The 25,741-nt window shown below is 40.0% G+C and overlaps 1 protein-coding gene across 1 annotated transcript; it reads right to left on the reverse strand.

Moving 5' to 3' along the window:
• Positions 1-730: 730 nt before the first annotated feature.
• LOC111231115 (voltage-dependent L-type calcium channel subunit beta-2-like) lies at positions 731-24,684 on the reverse strand. Its single transcript, XM_022758114.1, has 15 exons — positions 24,557-24,684; positions 10,633-10,698; positions 8,999-9,121; positions 8,662-8,801; positions 7,032-7,093; positions 6,907-6,932; positions 5,784-5,864; positions 5,599-5,657; positions 5,383-5,492; positions 4,802-4,810; positions 3,505-3,656; positions 3,264-3,359; positions 2,332-2,505; positions 2,025-2,052; positions 731-807 (listed from the first exon to the last, which is right to left on the reverse strand). The coding sequence occupies exons 1-14, from the start codon at positions 24,572-24,574 to the stop codon at positions 2,041-2,043; spliced, it is 1,128 nt and encodes a 375-aa protein (XP_022613835.1). The 5' UTR covers positions 24,575-24,684; the 3' UTR covers positions 731-807; positions 2,025-2,040.
• Positions 24,685-25,741: the final 1,057 nt, after the last annotated feature.

Raw genomic sequence — 25,741 nt, forward strand, 5'->3', positions numbered from 1 at the left:
CCATTAGTGCATTATAACTTGAGCAGCATAAAACCATGCACCAACCCACGGCAGAAACAACAGTCATGAGTGTATATAAGAATCTCTGTGCCACTGTCTTGCATCTCTGTCTCTATCTCTGCCTCGATCCCTATCTCTGTCTCTCTCCCTGTCCTTGTGTCTTTCTCTGTCACAGTCTCTGTCTCTCTCTCTGTCTCTCTCTCTGTCTCTGCCATGGTGGTGGTGGTGGTAGTTGTGATGATTGTGTACAGGATAGTGATCCGTGTGGTGCGTCCGTGGTGGAATATGCTGGTGATGCCTGTGCTGCCGATTGCGTTCATTGTGCTCCTGCTCATAGTCTTCTTCGACGTGTGGCTGGCTGTTCCCACGATGATGCTGACGGTGGTGGTGGTGATGATGGTGGTTGCTGTTGTGGTGGTGATGGTTATGGCCTCGGTGGTTATAGCGAACCTCCTCCTCGTCCTCCTCCACCAGATCCTCCACATCCTCCTCCCTCTCCTCGGGCGGATGCCTGCGAGGAAGTCTCTGGCTGTAATCCCTACTCGACTGTACTTCCATGCCACCGGGTGTTTGGCTGTGCTGGGCGTGGCTGTGGTGCTCCATCCGACGGTGGTGGTGATGATGGTGATGGTGGTGGGTGTGCTGGGGTCTCTTTGGTTCAGTCCTCAGGAGCCGCTCTTCCTCCTCTCTTTGGCCCTCCTCAGCCCTCTGTTCCTGAACCTGGGCTGAAGGGGGGTCCTGGTCTAGGTGGTTCTCATGAGAACCCTTCCTCTTCGGAGCCGCTGTCTTCTTGTTCTTCTGCTCATCCTGGGACGAAAAAATGCAACATAATGTCACATGACTAGTCACAACATGTATGTGCTATACATACAGTATGTCTTCAAATTTAGACAACTAAACTTTTGTATTTTCAAGTCCATGGACACAAACTCACACACACACACACACACACACACACACACACACACACACACACACACACACACACACACACACACACAGCTGCTGTTGTGGAGGCAGCTGGCCCCCATGTGCCTGTATTGGCAGTCACACCAGAGGCAATTTGAATATTCTTGGATGATAATATTCAGTTTTATCATGGGACCTTGGAACAGTCAGCGCAGCCTTGTGCAACTGCTCACAGAAAGACAGACACACAAGCTGCCTCAGGCTTCTCTGCAACTACTCTTTATTTTGACTACTTCCACTATATCATCAAAAGTCTTTTTGATTGATTTTTTGATTACATTATACTGAAGTATAAAACCAAAGATGATAAATGTACTTGTACTTGTAAACTGTACAACTTGCAAAGGTAATGGGAATGATGGAAATGTATATAATATATACACAAACACATATACATGTATATTAAAGTTATTTATGTCTGTGGATTTTAATAAGGTGGTGGATGAGGGTGGTGGATAAGGAAGAGGAAGGGACGATAGTTTTAAAATATGACTGTGAGTAAACTCACACATCTGTTAGTCTGTGTCTATGGATGTTTACTGAACATTCATTCAGGCCCTATGATAAATGCTTTTGGGATCAGTTTGACAGTCAGATGTTTGGTCCGACATTTGCCTCTAGTCCTGATCAGTCTGGTCGACACCTACACAAGAATTAAGTTTTAACTCTACACACCGCACAAATGTAACATCTAACAACAAGTCTTTGCAATAATTCTGACAGATTTGTGTCAACATGTGGTATGTGGTAAAGAAGTTTAAAAAAGCAAGGATGAGGGCTGCCTATAATTTTACATTTAAAAGGTGATTTTACTGGATTTCAGCAAGTTGCTGCATCGTTAAATTGAAAATGTCTATATGTAAACTATCATGACACTGTAGCAATGTGCTTTCTGCCTCCTGGATTGTTTATAAACAGAAAATCAATTATTTCAGAAAAACTATACACATCCTTTCTAGTTAATCCTAAAGAAGGCGCTACTGTAACCAACCTCCATCACTGCGGTGGAATGGTAAAAATGCAGCTACAGTAGAATTTGAAGGTGTCTCACTCACCAGAGGTAGACCTATCTCATTTCAGCAACTTTCCAGTGGAGTAGGATGAGGAGAAATGAAATGAAAATGTTAGATGAAAAAATGGAAACAGGTACAGATGCAGCACAGTGTGAGGTTTCTGTTGTTAAACATTACTATTCCTACTGAAATCATACTGTAATTACAATGCATTCAGCAGACTCCCTGTACAGATGAGATGATTGGGATGAGATGAGATGAAATCTTTGAAAATCACATTATATTCTATTACTTTATTGAGTACATAGTTTTTTTCCCCATATACAGCATGTATCTGTGTCTGATGTACCGTTATTCCTGAAGGATTGGTGGGCAGTGTATTCTCGGCCAGGTGGGCCACCAGTGCATTGGTAGGCTCCATTTCTGGTGGATGAGTGGCTCTCCAGTAGGACTCCAGATAATCAGCGATGTGCTCACAGGCATCTGTTAGCTGGTTTTCATCTAAGATGACATCAAACATTTCCTACAGAAAAACAAAAAAAAGGGACAAGAGTAAGTAAAAGACCAACAGTAGGCGATAAGACAGAACTAACCTGTAACTGGGGGTATTTTAAAATATAGTCTTTGACACCACTGGTAGTGTGGCAGTGTGCTTTAAAAATGGCTCTCTTCTGGTAATCAAGTGAGTCTGTGATTCTGTCTTGTAATGAGATTCAGATAAGGAGATGTCAGGAAATACAGTGAGAAATATGCTGAATTTGACTGTGTATTCACTTCATTAGCAGTAAAATAATATATTTTCTGTAATTTTTGTTTCCCAACATGAAAATCTAAATGCCCTCCAACACTTAAGTTTTTATTTTTGTTGGCTTAACAGTAGTAGAATTCAAGTCGACTGTTTCCAAAAATACTGAAATCAGCTTAAACAAAATACCAGTCATGTGCAAACTTTCCCCAAGCTGCAGAATCCCCCAAATTCCCTGAAAAATATGACCTTATAGTCATTGTTATAGTTGTCAATGTCAGCTACAGTTCTGCATATAAATCGAGGACCCACCACCATATTTCCAGTTTATCCCCAACTCACTACTGTTTTTCAATTTATAGTCAGTTACTACCAGTTTCACAACTTTAACTACTGAAACAAAGCCAAATGTATACTTCTGGACAACAACTGACATATCTAACATAATATGACACAATATCAGTACATGCATTCATTCAACATTCATGAACTACTACTGCATCAGTTTCGCACAGTGGCCACTAGATGGCACTCACCGGCGGACATTGGGCGAGCTTGTCTGCTGCCACCAGCTGCACATTAAGGTGTTTGGTCTGAGACTTCCCTCTTGTCTTGATCAGTCTGGTCAACACCTAAACATCATGAGAGAAGAGAGGGAGGAGATTTGAAGAAGCAGAGAAAGAAAGATGGTTACGGTAGGTGAGTTACTGCCAGTGAAGCTCACAGTTTAGAAAACATACTTTATCTAACTCTGAGGCACTCACTGCTGAAGCTTACCTTTGGTGAGGAGATCTTGACATAGACCAGGATTGGAGCCAGGGAGGTCTTGGACACCTGGAGAGGGTGGTTGACTGTGTCTGCATCTAGGACTACAAGCTGCAGGCTGCGGGCGAGCTCAAAGATACGCTCCACCTCCCCCTGGATCTGGGCTGCAAAAGCAGACAGTAAAAGCATGATGTTAACACCTAAGGTCCAGGAAAGCCATCAGTTGTGCATTGTTCATTTCCTTGTTCACATCTGAAACAAGACGCCATACTGTATCTCAGGTAATTTATGACGATGTATTTAGATTATTGACCTGTAGCCTTTAATAGTAATTTTATATATTGATAATTTACTGATCATTCATTTGGAACACCCACATTGTGCCATTGCATGTAATTTTGAGTTATATCATAAATATTGTACGTAATGTATACTTTTTAAATGTTTTCTGCATTATTATGAGAGTAGCTGAAATGATGGTGTTTTTCCTCTTTTTTTCAAATCAAGATGCGGAAAGAGCCTCAAATCTAAAATCTTGTATTTTGAAAGTTGGAAATAAATGATCAAGTTTGAGGGTTCATTCTTGACCTCGGAAACAGTAGCTGACAAAATAATCTCACCGCAAGGCCCATTTATTTGCCTCTCTGGAACTTTCAGTCATATCACACAAAATTCCTCAACAGAAGTTGGAACATGTGGCGAGATGGTTTTGTCAACAAAGTTACAAGTTGGTTTTGTAACTTAAAGGATATTTGTGATTTTATTTTTGTTTCTACATATGAACTGAACAAAACAAAAATGAAAAAAAGTTAGTCATATTCATGTTTATGATAAATCATTTCTAAAACAAACAAGGAAAAAAGTACACAAACCTGTTAGCATCTCATACAGATAAGACTGCCTACTTAATAAGAGCCCGTGATTGAGTGGTGTATTTGTATGTTCCTGTGTAACTAATCCATCAAGACAACCAGGATGTATTACACTAATGGGAGGAGTAATTCAAAGTCTGGCCACAGGAGGGAGAGCAAGAAAGCAGGGCATGGAGGAGGCTGTGGCTGTGGATTTTTCAGTCCTTTAAGAAATGCTCACACTCACAAATAACAGCAAACCCACTACAACAAGTTATCTTGATCCAAATTCAGTCTTGTTTTCATCAATTGTAAAATCAGCACCTGTGCATATTTACACATGGAACAGTGTCTTAGCAGTGACTGCTGGCGCTGACATGAGGTAATGAAAGGAAGAAAAGAAGGAAGGTGGAGCGTTGAAACACACATGGACTACCGGTGCTTTCAGTCATACATACCGGCAGCATCTGTGATGAGAGAGCAATGAGAAAGACAAGAGTAGAGAAAACCAAGTAAATCTTATCCCCTTTCTGTTCTACATCTATTCTTTCGTCCTCTAACCGGGGGGTGGGGGTGGGGGTGGGGGGGCATTTAGACTAGCCTACTGTTCTGTGTCACTGGGGTAAAGACATTCTATTATCATGTAGAATGAGGGTTCATCTTTTCAGTGAACATATAAGAAAAATCATATAAACATAAAGTGCAAAGTGTTTCAGTAAGATAAAGAAAAAGTGCAGGTCTGACACATTAATTCCACACCTGAGTCAGATAGTATCACTTGCTTGTTTTTTTAACCTAATTAGATTTCGAAGTGGGTAAGGTTTGCCACAGGGGACAATACAATGAATGCCAGAGGGCTAACACAATTACAAGAAGTTATTTTAAAAATCAATTTAGTGTTATTTGCTGCTACTGATACAATCTGAATTGTTCTGGTGCGGTAAACCCAAACCATCTGGCTCCACAAACAGATAAAAGAAGTGCCAGTGGTGATTTGCAACGACCAGTGGAGGCAGGTTAGGATGATAAAGCCGTTTACCTAAATTAGAGCGGGTGTTGGACCGGTCCATTAAGGCCTTTTTGCCAGGGTTGTTGAGGATGGACCGTTTAGCCAGAGAGATGTCTGCTGTGACCCGTGTAATAGTAATTCTGGAGAAGAGACAATACAACAACCATTATTACACAGTCATGATTTTCATTATGTTTTATTTCCACATAAAAAGGTGTGACACAGAAGAATTAAATCAGAACATACCTGCCTTCAAATCGATGTTTTAAAAAGTCAAATAGTGCTTTTTGCATCATATCTGTCACCTGGAATTACACAGAAAACAGGGATTTTAAATAAAACTCTCCTTTATTCAGGTCAATAAATATTTGAAAAACTTCAAGATCTTCTCAGTTTTACAGCATCTCAGAGTTTGTGTGAGGCAGACTCACCTCTAAGCCCTTCAGTGATGGTCCCATTAGAACCACAGGACGCATTGTAGGCACTACATCATACATAGCCACCTGCTCCCCCTATAGCCACAAAAAAAAAGAAAAAAAGAACATTCATTCAGTGTATTAGATACAGTAACAACTACAAGTAACATAATCACTAAGTTTTTATTTGACAGCCTCAGTCAATAATCTCCATACACATTTTTTTGATTCTTTGGCTCAATCATCTTCCTGAACTTGGTGTCCCTGAATATATTATTGTATTAAATGAACAAGAGTAATTTCTAGCAATTTGAAAATTGGAGAGAAGTTAACTAATTAATGTGGTTAATGTCAACTGATGTCTAAAACACAACACACAAAGATGAACTGCTGCCATCACTGGATTAATGGATCTTATCTTCCATACACAACCTCTGATGTTTCATACTGGACTGTTGTCATGTCTGTTGCCCAATCTTTGGTCATTCACACCAGACACAATTGCAGAACTATGGCTCTAACCACATCACTCCTGAGCAGTAGAAATATAACAGTCCTTGTATGAACATTGGACCAGAAACGACTAATTGATTAATCAATAAATTGGTTATTACTATTATTTTTGACCATTGATAATCACATAAGTCAAACAAACATTTGTTGGTTCTAGCTTGTTATATATGATTGTAAACTCAATATCTGCTGCACATTTTCTGCAATTTGAATTCATCATTGTGTGCAGTGGGGAATTATAATGTGCATTTTCACTATTTTATCACAGTTTATTTAGAAAACATATAATTGATTAATAAAAGCAAAATCTAAAGATTTTTCTAATGATGAAAATAATTGTTATTTTGCAGGCCTGATAAGTATAAAGCATAGATGTGGAATTAAGTTCAGTAACTTTGGGAAATGCAATCTTTATGCTTCAGATAAACTCATAATGGTGCAGAAAAAGTGGTTTAACTAAGTCAATATTGATAAGAAATGTATGAGATGCTTCAAATCATCATAAGTTTGAACATCTACCACTCCGTGTTAACTTAATTAGTTCAACATAAAACTTCTTTACTTTGTATCCACACACTGATGTGGAAAACACTTTTTAATGAAGACTTTATATTCGGTCACTTACCGGTTTCTTTTTCACTTGCTGATTGGCTGTTCATAGAAAAGGATAAGAGAGGCACCTAATGTTAACTCACGAATTGTTAAAACTAACATCAAAGAATCTTTTTACACATTTCAGTAAACACTGGCCTTGTGATGGAGGAGTGTATTTCTTTGAGTTCATATCTTGAGCTGCTTGAGAGGCAGCTTTGCTGAAATGAGAGAAAAATACAGAATTAGCTCACGTCTCATCATAAACAGAGCCTTCTTTACACTCTAATTTCCAACGCTTCAGTCATGATGAAAATAGAGCACTTTATGTCTATTTAATAAAAGATTTTGTGTTTTCAGTATATCTGTAAATCTACTTATGAGACACAGCCATATAAAGCTTAGAGAGTAAATCCCTTCAAGTGATTCAGCACATACAGTTGCCACCAAACCCGAATTTCCAAGATCCCCTAGATGTGTTTCTGTCAGCCTAACTGGGTCAAGTCAAAATCTGGCAGCGTGGAGTGGATCTTCTTGCCTGCTGAGCTGATTAGAGTAAAAACAAACCACTGACTGACCAAAGGATTCCTACTTTTAGATTTTCTGTCTCTAACATATTCCACATCTGTGAAAGTTGATTTTACAGCATGCTGAAATTAATAGAAACCGAAGGCCAGGGAAATTTATCAAAATACACCAAAACATGTAAAATCACTGGTATAGTCCCATCCTCTTTCAAATCCTTTATTAAAACTGACATTTTTTGTCAGCTGATGTGCGTTAATTTATTTTAATTGCAAAATTGATAGGGATAATGCAGCATTGACATGATACCAGTTGAAGGACAGAGTCTGTGGTACGCTCTAAAGATTGTAATGCCACGTTCTGATTTGACTTGGACCTCAATGCATGTGTTACCTGGGGCCCTTTCTAAATAAGGGGCCAAATATAATTGTTTAAAAAGATCTTTATCGTTTCAATTATTACAGAATTTAAATTCAGTCAATTCCCAAATAAATGTGCATGTGCATCTAAATTGTATAATAAAAACATGCTGACACTGACAAAACAACCAACCTGGGGCTAGAAAGTATCCCAGGATGGGGAGTAGTGGATGATCTCTGAGGCTCTAGGCAAAGGATGTGTGTAGGACTTTTTGAATCCCTTATCAAATCTAATTAGGTTTTTATTTCAACATTAGCAGGTAACCAAAGTTATAAATAACTCAAGCTAAAAGATTCAGTTTTGATCAGTAGTCACTTTCTGTTGGCTGCGAACAGAAATATTACAGTTTTGATTAGCAGCCTAATTAATGCAAATAAGGAAAAGTTGATGAGTTTAAAACATTGATCGGACAAGAAGCAGCTCAGCATATCTAAATTTACTTTACTTTACTTTACACATCTTAAGTATTTATTTTAATGAATGAATTTATTGTTGCTATTCCTTTTTTATTGTTTTTTTTCTCTTTTATATTTTGCTTCTATTTTTATATTTTGCTTCTATCTACAGATACGTAGGTGTGACCCTTATCACACTGGTTTCACATCTCTAGTCAAAATGTAGTTTGACTAATCTCCGGATGTTTTCAAAGAGCATCAGCTGAATGCTGAAATATAATCCTCTGTATTTGATGTTGTAATGATGTTTTGTTTGTACATGTGCTGTGCCAATAACGATTATTATTATTAGCATGACAGGATAAGGCAGCACACTGCAGTAGGTTTGTGTGCTGGTATAAAACCCTCCTGTTTTGAATCCAGTGGAAAGAGCAGCATGATGTACATACTTGGCTAAGGCCTTGGCAGCTTTCCTCGCCTGGACTTCTCTTCTGATGAGAATGGTTTCCAGATTGACTGGACTGGGGATGAAGCCCACCACACCATCCTCCTTCACCGGCCGCCCGATCCACCATTCATTATTGAATTTCTGGAAATTAAAAAAAAAAAATTCAGAGTGTAAATTTAAGGCTTGATTTCCAGACATGGTTTACATTCCTTACTCTGACAATATTAGTAACTGAATTCAGCACCTGTGTAACTGCATTTTACGTCTTTGTGATCTGCTGTACTGTGTATCCACCTGAATTTTAATACAAATGTTATTTGTGTGTGTTTGTTCGAAACCTCTTTGACATGTAGGAAGTCTCTGGCCTCAAAGGTAACAGCCTGGCCCGGTACGGGGACGTTGTCGTCGTCTGCTGGAGTGTAAGAGAAGTTGCAACGCACAGCAAATGCCACAGGCTTGTACTGGGGACATAGGACAGGTGTTCAGACCAAAATGTTATCACTAACGGAATGTCACAGTCATCATAATCCATACAGTTCTCACACACACACCTGCACACACACACACACACACACACACACACACACACACACACACACACACGCCAACACAAGTTATTAATATTTAATTTTTTTCTCTACTAAAATACATCATGACTTATTGTTTTTAAATATATTGTATCTTTTGCAACACACACACACACACACACACACACACACACACACACACACACACACACACACACACACACACACACACACACACAACCACACACACACACACACATACACACACACACACACACACACACACAGGAACACACAGGAACACACAATCAGAGGGAGCAGAGGGAGTTTCGGGATCCTGGTTTTGAACTTGTTGGCTCACAGTCACAGTCAAGACTTACTGGGACACATGAAACGACCAGAGCCATTATTAATGTCTGCTCAAGTTGTTAGCAACACCTGTGCTTTTCCTACTATGACAAGTCAAAATGTGCGCTGGGAGAAAAAAAAGCCAACAGTATCTTCCTGTTTGCTGAACTGTAGCTTCTGCACGCTTCCTCCTGATTGAATGCCTGTTGGTGGTGTAATCCTATCAGAGTCAAATGTCAGTGGCATGCCGATCAAGCTGCTAATTACTCCACTTTGGAAAGATGAGGCTGTGGGAGAGGCTGTGGGGTCAGCAGGGGACGGGCCGAGCGTGTTTGCCGCCTTAATTACAAAGCACCAGTGGGAGCACATTAAATCTGTGGGGGAGGATTTAATTCAATATTCACTGGGACGTGTATCAGCAGGCGCTGCTTAAAAGGCAAAGAGAGGTGAAGAGTTTGATATGAGCTGTGATAGTTTGATGTCTTTGTGTGTAATGGTCTTCGTGGTCATTGTATCTAAGAAAAACACAAGTGGATGCCCCACCCACCCCGCTACAAGAAGCTTTCATTTTTCGTGGGGGCACTATATATTGTTACTATGGTGAAACTTAGAATTTCATTCATCAATCAATAGTTGTATGTCTGGGAAGAAGTGGAAATTACATTTTTATTTTTTTTTTTTTTTTTTTTGACCTGGTGACCTGTTCTATCCTGCTATTTTATTTGACTTATTTTGCAGTCTTTATATTCTACAAACTTAAACACAGCTTCAAATAAAGTTAAAAACTATCTAGTTAAGTATTTAACACAAGTGGCACATCACTGCACACATTAGCAATAATCAATATCCTTCATTATCATCCTTCTCCAGACGTTGAGCACATAAAGGGATGACAAGGATGAAGACTACAATGACTCATTTTAATAGCTGAATATTGCTCCGCTAATCCAATGTCCTGGTGTCTGTGTTTCCTGTCTGTGATGTAATCATGTCCTTGAGAGCAGCCTCTCTGAAAAATGAGTCTATGAGGGCAGCGGTGGCTCGGGTCAGGTCGGGTTGAGCCGGGTTGAGACCATGACGCAACAGTGAGAAAGTACCTTGGCCTTCTCCAGCTGCACCTGGGCGTTTCTTTCCTCAACGACATCTGAATCCTGACGCTCTCCCTGCAGGAGAGAGACAGAGTAAGGACAGTTTAATCAGTTGAACTGGTTATGCATTGCAGTGTATTATTCAGTCTGTTTTTTTATGACTTTTCAAGCTCGAACGCTGAACGTTGGTGCCAGCTTCCAAAATGTAGGGATTTGGGTTCTGGAAATTGTGATGGACAAAGCATAAGCATTAGTTACAGCCCTACATGAGCAACTGTAAAACTAGGGTTCGCCTTGTTAAGACTGGAAATCCTAATTTTTATTTGTTTTTTCAAAGGGTCCTGGCCTAGAAAGGCAGTAAAAATAATTTTCAAAATAAAACAGACATTAGACAACATGTCACAGAATGAGATTTACATAAACAATTATATGATTTAGATTTTTCATAAATAAAATTGCCTAAAATATAATAATATAAAAGATCAAATTGTTGCAACAACCTAAGGTGGTACCTGAAGACAACCTAAGTATAGTCTGAACCAAATAAATATCAAATGAAAATAAAGAAGACAATTCAAAAACTCAAAAATAATGAGACTAATGCATTTATATTCTAATATAGCTCCAGATAACACAGGCCAGACAAGAAAGCAGTTTTCTTATCAATTATTTAAAAGCGTTCTCCAGCAATTTAGTATTGCACTTCATAGCATTAAGTATGGAGACTTCAAAGATGAAGATAAATATAGATAAGGAAAAATGAAAGCATCAGTGAGTGGGCTGCCTTGATTTTAAGTCCATACTATGATTTAACCCCAAACACTGGGACTGTAGACTTTCCAAAATAAAGCTCGTTAGTGTTCCAAGTTAAATCCTCCCTGTCTGATAAACATCCACATCTTTCAAACTCCATGCCCCCAGTTCCTTTAAAAAGTATGCAGCCCATGCCAAGACTCCCCTGTAATGAAAAAAGTAAAGTTGGTGGCGTGCCCCTTTAAAGTCACAGAACAAAAAAGTTATTTGCGATTATACATGAAATTGCTAAAGGTTCCAGGCAGAGAGATGAACACTGATAAAAGCTCTTTTAACTAATATTTTTAGTGACTGCATTTACATGAATATGGGGGTTGTAACTTGATGGATTTAAAAAATGATTTTAACCCAAGACCTGGCTTGATGAATAACGTGGTGCCAGTGCTTTAACACTTCACCAGTAAGCTTATGCACAAATAACATCTCCTTACATGCCTTCTCATTTTCTCTTCCCTTTTCCAGAACCTTCCTGCCTTTAACTGTCAAGAGGTGTTGCAGCGGATCCCTCCTGGGGATCCGCCAGGTTTATGTGCCATGTGTCCCAGAGATTAGATTGTCCCCTCAAAGACATGGTAATTAATGCCCTCTGTGTCATAGCCAGGGGGTGGCACAGCCCCCCCCGCGTCAATCTGGCACTCAAGATACACACTTGCATCCCAAAGTCACAAATCAGTTCTCTCTGTTGTAGACAGTCTGCTCAGTCTGATGCATTTTAACAACACAGTGATACTGAGTCCTTGGTGTGCCAAAGTCAATATTCTCAAATCTAATCTCAAACTCTTTTCTCACATGGTGAAATGTTTTATTCTGTACATACTAATGACATAATAGCTTCAATATTTCAGGTTATATCTCAAATCTTTACTTATATTTCACAGTGTTTGTTCTATCTAATAGTACCTTTGTTACATGACATTAATTTGACTCTAAGTTTATGTACATACACAGATTGGACAATTTCCACAAACAATTTGGGGTTCACTGTCTCACTCTTAAGACAGCAGAAGCCAGGGTTTGAACAACCAACTTGCAATTTGTGGATCTACAACCTATCAATGCTGGGTGAGTCTACCCTCTTTCTTAAAAAAACATATTCATATAAACCTAATTTGTATTACAAAATATGTTTTGTTGGAGACAAAATGCTGCCCAGGTTGCACTTTTTATTCAGCATAGCAAGGAAACAATGATACTGAGAGTCTCTGCTAGTGTCAAGGTATTTCATTTGTTTTCCCTACAGTAGTTGTTCCTGGCAACAAAAGAATGATTATTGTTTTATGGTTATATTTAGGCAATTCACAGCCAAAGAAGGGATGCAATGACTTCTACAATATTTAAGCAAAACTACCACTTTTCCCTAATGGTAGATTTACAGTCATTTGTTTGGGGCCTGGGTGAAATTTAATATCATGATACAGTCCAGATCTCAGTATCTCAATATACAATATTATTGCAGGGGGGGGGGGTTAAAATCTGTTCAAAGTTTTATTTGTCACATGCATGCCACCAAGTACTAGATTAAGCAAAGCAGTGAAATGAGGGTCGGACTCGGCCGCAGGGCAGACTGTGCAAAATTGCAAAATTGCAAAACTTGGCTTTGGTTGTTTGTGTTTCCTCCTACAGCTTTCCAATGTTTTTGGAGATAGTTGAGAGTGACGATAACATGAAGCAAGGTGAGCCATTTCCACTGTAAGTTTGCTCACTGTGATGTGCGCTCTCTGTTGTAGAGAGTTAAAAGAACATACCCACAACTACTGCACAGCAGTCAGACACGCGGAAATAGAAATTATACTGATGTAATTCCACTTCTCCAAGTCTGCACATTACCCACCATCAACCTATTTCACTGGGAAAATGAAAGAATAAACACATTTAAAATATTTAAAGCAAGAAAGAGATTGATCACCATAAATCCATACGGTGTTGCATTATAGTGCTACTAGCACTGAACTGTTTCAGAAGCCTAAACCTAAACAAAGGTGGGACTCAGGACATGAACTCCAACCATCACGACCTTCTACCCCAAACTTCTGTGCAGTATAAGACTGTCACAATTCCTGGATTGGATGCAGACAGCAAAATCACATTTGACAAAGCATTAATGTGTTTTGTAGGAGCCTCTTTATGTTCATTAAAGAGGCTCATGAGGCTGTACTGAGTGAATATGAGTGTCAGTCCAGAGTGTGTTCACTGTTCAAACCTCATGCTCAACCAGCAGATAACAATTTCCCTTTGGCTCTCCTTTACCCCGTCGCCCACTCCTACTCTCGCCGTTATTCCAAATGAGTGCACACTGCGCTGCCTGACACGAGTGAGACACTCTGACTTTGACAATGATGGATTATGCAGCATGTCATTACTATAGGCCAGTAGTTATGATGGAACTATCTTCAACTCCAACAGACTCAGCTGTAATAGCTTGTATAATGAAATTAAGTGAGAAGACTGAAGGAGAGGTGGAGGAAGGGAGGACGAGAGGCAGGGAGGAAGCAGTGGGTGTGAAGGAAGTGAGAGAGAAAAAGAGAATGTACGATGAAAGTGAGGCGAGGAGACATGTTGAATGAAGAAAGAAAGAAAAAAAAAACACAACTAACCGTGTGTTCAGACAGAATGTGAAGCAAACTTTAGAGGCAGTACAACAAAGTCAATGGGAAGACATGTAAAAGGAATTTGCCGGGACGGTGCAAATTGACGCAAAGACACATTTGTGCGAGTTGAAAATGTTTCAGTTTGAATGAAAAATTCTGCTGATTTTCTAGTGAGTTCTGAGTCTGGGCCCAAAGTAAACACACTCACACAGACGTGACTGTTACATCTGTTGTTAGCCGGCTTACAGCTAAACTCTGTTTGGGGCGAATCATGGTGGAGTGTACAAGTGAACTAGTGGTTACAATTTATGCAAATGACATGAGGCAGGAATTTGCTTTTGTTCTGTCTGAACAAACCTTAACAGTCATGCTAGCGGCTCTGTGAGGCGGTACGTTGGCACAGCAGTGTTTACCAGCCGCGGCAGGAGGGTTGGTATAGTTTTCACCTAGTGAGTCTGAGCGTGTGGACACACCTGCTGTAGTGAGAACTACCACAGAGGCTGTTTTGAGCACGTTGGTGGGTAGATGTCTAGATTTTGTCACAGTGATAGCATAACAACCGCACAAGGTACAGTCACAAAACCTTACGGGTGTGTAGCCGAGATCAAAATAAAGGCAGAGTTAAAAGACGAGTGGGGTACGACCCATTACTACTGAGTACCTAAATAATGTAGGAATAACAAAGTACTCATGGGTTTGAACTAATGTCAGCTGGCATGGTAACGCTAACATGCTGGTGTTAAGCAGGTGCTATATTTACCATGCTAACCTTCCTAGTTTACTGTTATGATTGCTAACATTTGCTTCCTAGCACTAAACACAATCTACAGCTGAGATAAATGTTATTAGCTTTGCATGATGGACAATAAATTCAAAATACTTAAGACTTAATTACAAATGGAAAAACCACACTAACTTTGGATACAAATAACATCTCAAATAATGTGAAGGATGAAGACATGATGTAATAACAAGGTGGGACAGTGTTGGTAATTAGTGAATACAGAAAAACAGGAGGATGCAGTGGAGACAGTGTCAAGACAGAGTATTCAAGATAATGAGGAGGGAATCAGAGAAGAAGAGGAAATAAATCTCCCTGGGGCAGAATTATGCCTGGGCATGGGTTTTTGTTTACCCATGACTGGTGTAGACATCTGTTCGCACAGCACCCGCCTCTCCTGCTAGCCAATGTCACCCAGCCAATAGTACAAAACGCCCCCGCTGAATTATTAAACAATGCTGAGCACACTACTGCAGGTGACTTGGAGATGTCTACTCTCTGGGAGAAGGGAAGCAAAAATTAGGGAATTACATGAATTATTGATAGGATTTTTAATGAAAGAAAAGTCACGCCTTTTCTCAGTGTATTGTATGAAAATGGCAACATCATTCACATTTATTAACTTATCTCTTTAGGCTATTTTCCATTATAAATCAGATCAGCAAGGTTATTTTCTCAGACTCTAAAGCTGAAAAGATTAATCAATTTACTGATTTGTCACTTGACATAAAATAAAACAAAAACATAAAAACCTGTAAATACTGTAATTATGTTTGTTTAATTGTTAATTGTTTGAGTCATTTGGCAAACATGTGAAGATTTGATGCTTTTCTTTGGGATATTTGAAAGAAATTTCTTGAGTTTTGGGTTGATGGTTGGAAAACACAGACACTTTGAATACATCACCTTGCAATTCAGTATAGGTATTTTCTGTAATCTTAATGACATTTTATGAACAAGATGATAAATCAATAGAATACTTGGCAGATTAGTTGATACTGAAAATAATCATTAATTGCAGCCCTGTTAGATTTTGTTTTGAAAAAACAAGGGTTTTAATAAATCATAGGCCAGTTGAAACTGTAGCCCAATAATATCCTGAATTGCTGACCTATATAGTATTTTCTCTCTCTTATATCCACATCATGCCATATCCTTTATAAATGTTTTTGGCTCCTCTAAGTAGAACTTTCTATTTCTATTTTCTTTCTTTTTTTTAACTCCATACAAATTTCCTTCATTCATCCCTCCATCTCTTCACCTTCCTCTCCTTTTGCCGATCTTTCTGTCCCTCCCTGTTGGAGAGCCATCCTGGTCCATTAGTGTGATTATGTGGTTTGGAGGGTGGGCAAAGGAAGGTGGAAGACAAGGATGATGTGAACAAGTGAAGCTGTGTTCTCTCGTGTGCTACCTGAAGGTGACTCCTTTCCCACTCAAAAGCGTTTACACAGCTCTTTAGGCACGCGCCAGAGGAGTACATTAGGAAAGGAGCATCTGATTGGGGAGATGGACTCCATCCCTTAACTGGAATAATCAGAGCCATCGAGTCACCAGGAGCCAGCTGGCTGGCCTGGAGCACTGCGATTCCCCAGAGGACAAACTGAACTCTGGGCTTAGTCTTAAAGGACCAGTGTGTAGGATTTGAGGGCATCTATTAGAAGAAATTGGAATATAAAATAATATACAAATATATTATAATTATGTTTTCATTAGTGTATAAGCTTAAAATAAGCACTTCATATCTACATATTTAGAGAAACCTCTTCCATCCAGCCCCCCATGTTGCATCACCATGTTTCTACAGTACTGCTAGATGCCACTAAATCCTACACACTGGTCCTTTAAAGAAAGGTGAGATAACTTGTGTTCACATCAAAGACATTTACAGTTTATCCAAAGTATTCATATTTACCTCTTTGATTTGTTTTAGTACTTGAGGAAACTGAAGTCTGCATTGATCCTTCCGTCTCTCAATTTGTACGAGTATATTTAGACCAAAATACAGAAAAAAATACCTTCTTGTGTGCAAAAATGAAGCAAAGTTCATTTTCCCAAGCTTCAGACCAAAGAAAATTCACTAAGACAATCTAAGGAACAACCTGTCGCAGAAAATACTGACACTGAGGACAAGAGAAGCACAGAACCATGTTCAAACGCTTTCAGTGACCTTGATGTAAACCACTAAAGGAACCCTCTCATGACACTCACACTTCTTAAACACTCCCTCAGTTCAGTCTCAGTAGACATAGTCCCAACTGTGTCCACTGATGAGAGGGAAGCTGCTGTGTGCTGTCTATTTTAGGTGAGAAATCAAACCCAACGTACATTTGCCTAGACCTACGGTTTAGTCCTCTCATCCTTGAAGTCTGTAAAACCAAAACATTCTATTAAAAATACTTAAAGTAAAGCATAACTCTCACCTTTGAGTAGCAACCTTATTTGTCAAGTGAGGAATGGACTCATTGCTGCTCTTTTGGCCGATGGAGGGGAGAAAAAAAGACTCATTGCAACCTCAAGTCTCACCAACTGAAGTTGCAGTGTGTTGAACCAGTGTGTTGGACAACTGTCACACAGATGAATGTTTTGTCTGGCACGTTAAGGAAAAAAAACAAAAACTTCAAGGATGAGAACTAAGTGGCTGGTTTGACGAATGCACATCTGGTAAACAATTCATGCAATACCTCCTCACTTGGGTAGAAATGGTATACATGTCTGTGATGGAATTTCTGAGAGAAAAATCATCCAACCATCCATCCATCCATCCATCCATCCATCCATCCATCCATCCATCCAACCATCCATCCATCCATTCAACCATCTATCCATCCATCCATCCAACCATCTTCCTTCTTCTCCAGGCAAAATAGCCCAAGCTTAGCACAAGCAGAAATTATCCACTGCAGCAGATTGTACACTTGTGTGTCACTAAAGATACCATTCTTGCTGCACAATCTCTCACCAAATGGGGAGTCGTTTCCATGGCAACCATTGAGAGAAATATGCCACCTAAGCATAAATGACTCCCTCTGATGAAAATACTTTAATCTATATGCTGTGATCCTCGGAGAAATACACATAAGAGGAAAAAAAAAATCATCCTCTACATCTCCAGCTCAAAGTCTTTAACTCGATGTGTTTAGTGAAATCCGCTACATCCTCATAGACTTACTGAAAACACTGTAATCGAGCAGTACATCTAAATCAGTGGGAGAGCCATTGAAGGGGTATTGAACTGACAGTTAGACCTCCAAAGAGAACGTGAGTATAATTAGGTCAGCGTTCAATACTGTTGCTACTGTACTTCTCACAGCTGAAGAGGTCAAACATCGAATGCCGAACTGTCATTCAAGTCAGTTACATGCCAGTCACATAAATGAATAGTCATGTGTTTACTCATTTATAAGGGGACTGACACACACCACACACACACACACACACACACACACACACACACACACACACACACACACACACACACACACACACACACACGCCTAAATGATACTAATAAGTATCTTAAGAAGACACAGAGGAACAGGAAGGAAGATGATCCAATAATACAGTAGCAGCAGATTGTTGCTTACCCTGCATTGTACGTGCATCTTTCACACACAGCTCAGACTGATCCAGCATCAGTAAGCATCAGAGCAGAGTCCACATGAAAGCAGCAGTGTTGAGGTGAACCATGTGAACATACTGTATCTCTCTCCACAGTGACTATGAGAGCAGGGTTCAGACTACAGGAGGTGGATGTGTGTGTGTGTGTGTGTGTGTGTGTGTTTTTTGTGTGTGTGTGTGTGTGTGTGTGTGTGTGTGTGTGAGTTTGTTTGCTTTAGTAGGCAGTATTCTGATAGTTTGCACCTTGGTGGCTGCTACTCAAGTACTGTCATTATCTATGTCTCATTAGTAGCTACAAAAAAACGGGGGAGGGTGAGGAGATTCCACATCACAACACAGCAGCTCCAGTATGAGCAGATCTGTGATGCCTTCAGCCTTGTGGCAGTTGAGGTGAAGGGACAGCTATGTGAAGAAGAGTATGGACTTGTTAGGGTCAAAAAGAGTTTGAGCTGGTAAAGTGATTTTCACAAGTACACATAAAAGATACAAATCTTGAAATCTACAAGCTACAAGCTACAAATCTACACATGTACAAACTTGAATTTCTCATGCAGATTCATTCTGAAGGTTTACAAAAGCTGATTTACAACTACACACTTTGGAATTATTTGTGAACACTACCAGCTCAAAAATCTCTTTGACCCAAATTTGAGTACATCAACAGTGAGCTCTGAAGCTTGTCATGTGTGTGAAAACACCATGACTAGCGCCACCCACTTTCCTTCCAAATGGGTTTATCATGCAGGATTTTATGGTTAACTTTGGTGAATATCAGGGGGGAGGCCCAGCTTATGTGAACATGTGAATGTACATTCAGGTTCATACAAATGTTTACAGCAATGCAAGAATAAAGCACTGACAAATGTGTAATCACGTTTTCAAAACTTCAATCTCAAACCAGGGTGTAAATAATGACTCCATTTGAGGATAAACAAATCAACTCCGAAGAACGGAATGAAAAACTTGAAAAATGCTCCGGTGGATGCTTATACTTCAAAATCGCTGATTCGCTCATTTCGCTGTCAATCAAAAAGGGACTCAGCCTCAGACAGATCATCCAATCATCATGCAGAAGCTGAGCGTCCGGGCCAGCCCACTGCCCCATAGACCCCCAGAGACGCTGAGCGTCCGATGGGCGGGACAAAGCCCAGCATTTATCCAATGACCGTCTAGTTTCGCTGCAGTGGAACAACCCACTCTGTTTCCCCATTGAAGTCAGTAGACGCTCGGCGTCTACACTGTGTAAAGCTCTGTGGCGCTGCGGGGATGAATGAGAAGGAAGTCATGTCGGTTACCTGTGATAAGTAGCTGATTCTGAACAAAAGATGAACGTGTTCTAGCGCATATTTAGTCAATGAAATGTACACACAACAGTATATATTTGACCACTTATTTTGTTGACATTTTAGGGGAAGCTGAGCTTCCCTTGCAGTCTTAGAGCAATTGCCACTGATTGATATGTCATGTTTCAAACACTGTCATATACCCATGGTAGTGGGTTAATAATGGGTTAGTGCTCACAAGAGGACTTCAAGCACCAACCCTTCAACCACAGTCTGTACATAAATCTGAATACATACTGTATATCCTGTATATACAGTTTATAGTTTCAACAAAACAAGCAACCTCAGGATTTACAGGAGAAAAGGTGTGAGGCAGATTATACGGCAGAGTACAGATAACAGACCAGCCTGTCTCCGACTGTCAGTGTCCCATGCTGTCTATATATGATATTTTTAACAAGTCACAAGTTCCTGCTGCTTGATGTGTACGACCTGGATCTGAATCTGAGTTTGGTATAGCAAAATATCTTTCTACTGTAGCAGTTGAGAGTAGATCTGCTGGATTTGATTGGTAAAGTATTATAGTAGACCCAGTTGGTGAGCTTGTCGTCTTGAAAAGATGTCATCATTTTTATCTTGAACAAGGCAAAGACTTGTTCAAGATAAAATTGAGAAAAAATGTAATATATTCACATGTAGTATGTCGGGATATTCTAGCTGATCTGCAGATACATTATTGGGCAAAAGACTAATAAGCTTCATTAAAACCTTGCTGGTGGGCTTCATAGATAAAGTCATGCATCAGAAAGGACAAAAACACTGTCTGCTTCCCAAACACCCTTTACTACAGTTCATTGTTGTCTGTAGAGCAGGTCACTGATCTAATTGTGACTAATTTCCTGTCGGTCCTCCAATGAGCTGCTGGCACTGAGCCCAGGTATCTGAAAATTCCTCATTTTCACCTATAAATCTTTTCTTGTGTTGGGTCTGTCTGTACCTGAGGATCGGTGACTTTTTATCTGATGACTACAATCCTTATATTTAGCTGCAGCACATTTACTTATGTTATGTTACTCCGTTGATGACTTCTTTGCTACTCTGTCTCGTGGTCATTATCAGCCTGTTCATTTGCATGCACTCTGTGTTCCAATCCGGTTTTCTCCAAGCTCTGTCTAATCAGTTGCTTTGCATCATCTGTCTGAAGGAGCCTGGCTCCATGCCCTCTGCCTGATGCTACCATAGAGCAGATATGGCCACTCTGGCACTGCCACCTTTACTTTGGCATGAGCCTCCATCTCTGGAGTTAAAGGCTGCATCATGGCCCCTTTAGATCTCCAATTATAGATCAAAAGAGACAGCAAATCTGCACTGCACTAGATGTAATCTATGTCTATACAATATGTTAATATGGGTTTGAGCTTTACTACTGATGTTTACAGTTTGTGGTTACATATTAAAGGAAGAGGTTAAAAGTGGAAACTACTTCAATTAATTGACTGTTAGCTAAGCCCCGTCTCAGCTTAGTTACTGTTGCCACACAGATTTCCAATTACAACTGATAAAATCTGTAGCGATAGTTTCAGCTGACAAAATCCATGGTTGTCGGCTATAGATAAAAAGTCTGCCTTTGTCTGAATCATGGAAACTGTTGTGTTAGAAATAAATTCTAATTTTAAGTGGTACATTTGCTAAAGTAATCAATGTAAAATACATATATGATACGGTTAATTTAGCTAACATTAGCTTCATGAGTTGGTTGAAAATGCTTTCTCTGGCTGACTTTTTAATTTGTCAAGCTGATTTGTATAAAAATGAGAAGCCCATACATGGGGTCTTAAATATATATTTGATAATTGAAATGCTCAGGGGGTTTCCAATCTCAGGATTATATCCATCTTGAGTTAAATGAACTAGCCAAACTGTTACTGCAGGGGTGATCACTCGATCATAATGGGAGCCAAATAGTCACATGACACAAAGAGTTGAAAGACATGAAACAGGTTCAATGTGCAATATTTACAAAAATATGCAGCCCTAACTTTAAATAGAACAATAATTCTGTGATTTACATGTGTTGTAGTGTTAGTTTTGTTACATTAGTAACATAATGAGAGCTCCCGCAGCGCGTTGGGGTTGGGGTGTGTTACAGTTTTGTCTTCTGATATCACAACTCATCATGGATGTTTGTAACGTGGTTTTGGTCTCAGTTTCAGAATCGCTACACCCCTAGTTGATAGTAAGCTAATTAGCCATGCATGCTAACATTTGTAGCTTATGTTAGAGCAGATAAACACACTGTTTCATCCAATTCTTACATTTATATTTTTGCTTTTGTATTTTTGGTTTGGGGAAAGTAAAAATGAATTTTAAAAAACACCATCAAAACCCTTAACCATTATGTACTATTACCTTCTTGTAGTGTGGGTTTCCCTGAATGTAAAAGTAATAATACAAGAGTAACATGACATCTACAATTTCTCTCATTCATGGCATTTCACTACTACTATAGAGAGAATCTGCACATTTAAAGGAACGTGAAAAAGAAAAAAAAAGAGATTTGTCTCAAAGAAAAGCAGAACCAAAGACTAAATTGGAAAAAATCATTACAGGGGAACAGCAATGTGTATGTGGGCTCTCTTCCCCTCTCTCTCTCTCTCTCTGGGTCATGATTGTCTCTGAGTAAGGAGATTAAGATAGCATGCGTCAATCCAGGATTTAGAGAGAGAGAGACAAATGCAAACCCTCACAGACAGCCAACACTGCTGCTTGGAATGCATGTCCTCAAGCTCCCAGACAGTCATCATATAGAGATACAATAGCAGCATTAATATCATATACACGACTCAATTCCTGTACAAGATACGCTTCATCTATAGTTCATAGATGGCGAGTCTTGCCGCTCCTCTGCGCTGCACAGCACTGTGATGCAACATGATTATAGTTGGTGTAAGGAGGGGTGTGTGTGCATGTGTGTGAGGGGATTATAAAAAAGCATTTTGCCAACCATTCCTGTTATGATCTTCTCTCACATTTTGGTCTGAGGCATTTATTAAACCAACACTATCACTGCAGCTATCGTCTTTTCTGCAATATGAAAAAGTTTGCAAATATTTGTCAGGTTAAACAGAAAAAAGTAGGAAATAATTAAAACAATACAATCATAAACATGGAAACAGGAAACGGCTCTATTGAGTATTCTCCTGGAACTTTCCAGACAGCTCCAGCACCTTAATGCTCCACTTCCTGCCCGGAAGAGGAGCAGGTATCTGGATGTAATGCCCCAGTAACAGCTACTAAGAGGCTTTTCCTATTCTGAGTAACAAGTAGTGGGCCAACACTAACTAGTAAACTGAAATCCAAGGCAGTAGGCCATCCACAGGTTTGCTCAAGCTCCAGTTTGTGCCTCTCATGTGTTACCATTACATTCCCTTAAGTGGCGCTGGCTAGCATGTTAGCACGTTGGTCATTTACACATCCTGCAGATTCAACACGACTTTAGCATTCATTTTGTTTAATTTCTCTAGCTACTTGAAGAATGAAGCCCCAATATTCAGCCTGTTTTTGCTGTTTTGTTTTTGTTTAGCTCCACCGGCTCCTAAGAGAAATATCTGGCGCTTTAGCTGCTAAAAGCTTGTCTATGTTGATCAGCTATTTGCTACTTTTTGTCTGCCTTCAGCATTTGAAAACTGCTGCTTGCTCCAGCCAAAATGAGAGCGGTGAGAGTCAACTAAAATAGTATGCTTGAAAAAATGTGCTGAAAGACACTAGTCTATATAGCTCATAGTTTTCCAAGTTAAGTCTCAATTTCCTCTACACGCAGCCATAGTTCTTGCTAGCTTTGAGTGACACATAAATAACACAAAAATAAAATAACATCAACCTGGACAGTTGGTAACTGATATAACTGATGATAAAACTTTAATTCATTTTGGTTCACCTTCATCAAAAATAAAAAAGGACATGAGTTAATTTCCTGCTAGCATCTTGTTTGGAGTAAGAAATAAGAATTGTAGCCCAGGAAATCTAAAAGAACAACCTTCTTTGTTGTGCAGCAGACAGAACTTTTTTTTCATCCAGATGGTTAGAATAGTCTTTAAGGATTCTGGAAATAGCCCAAAACAGCAGTGAGTGCTGTTAAACAAGCCTCTGGGTTTTTCAAAGACTGACAAGTGGATGCTTAGCTCGGCGACTTGAATGTAATGGTAATACATTTTCCTCACTTTCCCTGCATGTGGCATTGCTGATGGTTTTTTCCATATTAAGTAAAATACTTTCTTCAAGCAAATGATGAGACTGGTAGGTTAGGAAAGCACTACAATATCATGACTGCTCTAGTCATCATACAGTCAGTCATACAGTAAGCATATGCTTTGTCTGCATGTGGAAGAGAAACCCAACTACACCTGCTGCTGCTACGATGCTTCTATACATGGAGTGCAAATAAGCCCCAAAGTGCAGTTCCATTTACTGTAGCTTGAATAAAACATCAGCCCAGGTTCACAGCAAGTCCAAGGGTCAGAAGTGAAAGAAACAGGCAAGAAAAGAGATTTAATCCATCTGATCTTTACAGGCCATTGGTTATGCAACTCTCTCTGAGGCCCATGGTTTTCAATTGGACACATGGCATGATACATGCATGAGGATATGCATCTCTATCTGCCCTGCGCATTGTGACTGTTTCAGTGAGTGCAATGATGTGGAAAGGCCTCACACAAGGATTAACGCCCAGTGCAACAGATGGTGCATTCTCCTGCCCTTCCTGTTCAGCGCGCACACATGCACATGCACACGCATATTCACACACACACAGACACACACCCAAAAAAACCCAATAATCTTTATCATTTTACCTTTTTCTTGGGTGGCATGGTGATTGAAGTTGTCCACTGGTGTTATTCCGCGGTTCTAACGACCAGTTCAAGTTATCGTTCACCTGGCTCCACAGACAAGTGTGCCATGAGACTGGGTTTACCTCTGAAGCAGGTGGATGTGTCCGAGGATACCCTTAAATTTTTACAAACCCCCCCCCTCCCCCCCCAAAAAACCACCGTCCTTTTAGCGCCGCTTCGTGCGTAAAGGTGAGATATCTCCCAAAGCAACCGCGACGCGCAGGACACCGCCGGAGACACGAATGAGTTGCGTGAGGGGTTTCACTTAAGTCTGTATTGTGGGTTGAGAGTTGTTACCCTTCCCCGAGTCCTAGGGGTATTAAAGGCTTATTTCTCGGTGCGGCATCTGTTGCGCCGCACACCGCTCACTCTGACCTCAAGCCTCAGAAGAAGGTGTCCGACCCGTCCTCCACTGGTAAATAGCGCGAGGTGAGGAGCGTCTCATTAATGTCGTTGACCAGAGTTGCTTGGCTCCGTCCTCTGCGCGTGTGATGCCTGATTAGTGAGTGCGCGCATCCAAACAACTTCCCGGGGTTTGGCTGCACACATGGGAGCATTATAATGGCCTGGCTCCAAAATAGAAAGATGAAATTAAAAAGCTAGCAGTGCATAATTCCTTTGTGTGCCCGATTTACTACTGCGTAAACTACAACTACAGACAAACCCTGGGTTCATCATCCAGAGAGCTTAATCATGATATTCTCTCACCCCATTGGTTTAGTGTCATTATGTCACTACTTCAAACTTCTGCACTTGCCAAGTATCAGCCACACACAGAGGCTCACCACGGATTTTCGTCTTGTATCCTCAAATTACACCAGACTGCGTGAGTTTGCTTACACTGGGGGCCAGGATCTTGGATAATATATATTTCTATACATTAGCTAAGTTTACAGTATTAGGTTGCTAGTATGACTGCTCGTGGACCAGCTACAAAATTGCAAGCTCAGATCATTCAGATGGCTTTCTGAGCCAATGAGAACACCAGGATCATGTCCTCTGGGACATATACACCTGATGTTGCAATTTTTAGACCAAGTAGCCTATCTTATCTGTTTTTTGGCAAAAACAAATCAAAACAAATTAATTAAAATATTAAGGGGATTTATTTCCATCAGAATTACCTGGTAAGCTATAAAACACATT

The sequence above is a fragment of the Seriola dumerili genome, unplaced genomic scaffold (assembly GCF_002260705.1).
Source record: "Seriola dumerili isolate Sdu_G_001 unplaced genomic scaffold, Sdu_1.0 BDQW01000291.1, whole genome shotgun sequence".
Classification (NCBI taxonomy): Eukaryota; Metazoa; Chordata; class Actinopteri; order Carangiformes; family Carangidae; genus Seriola; species Seriola dumerili.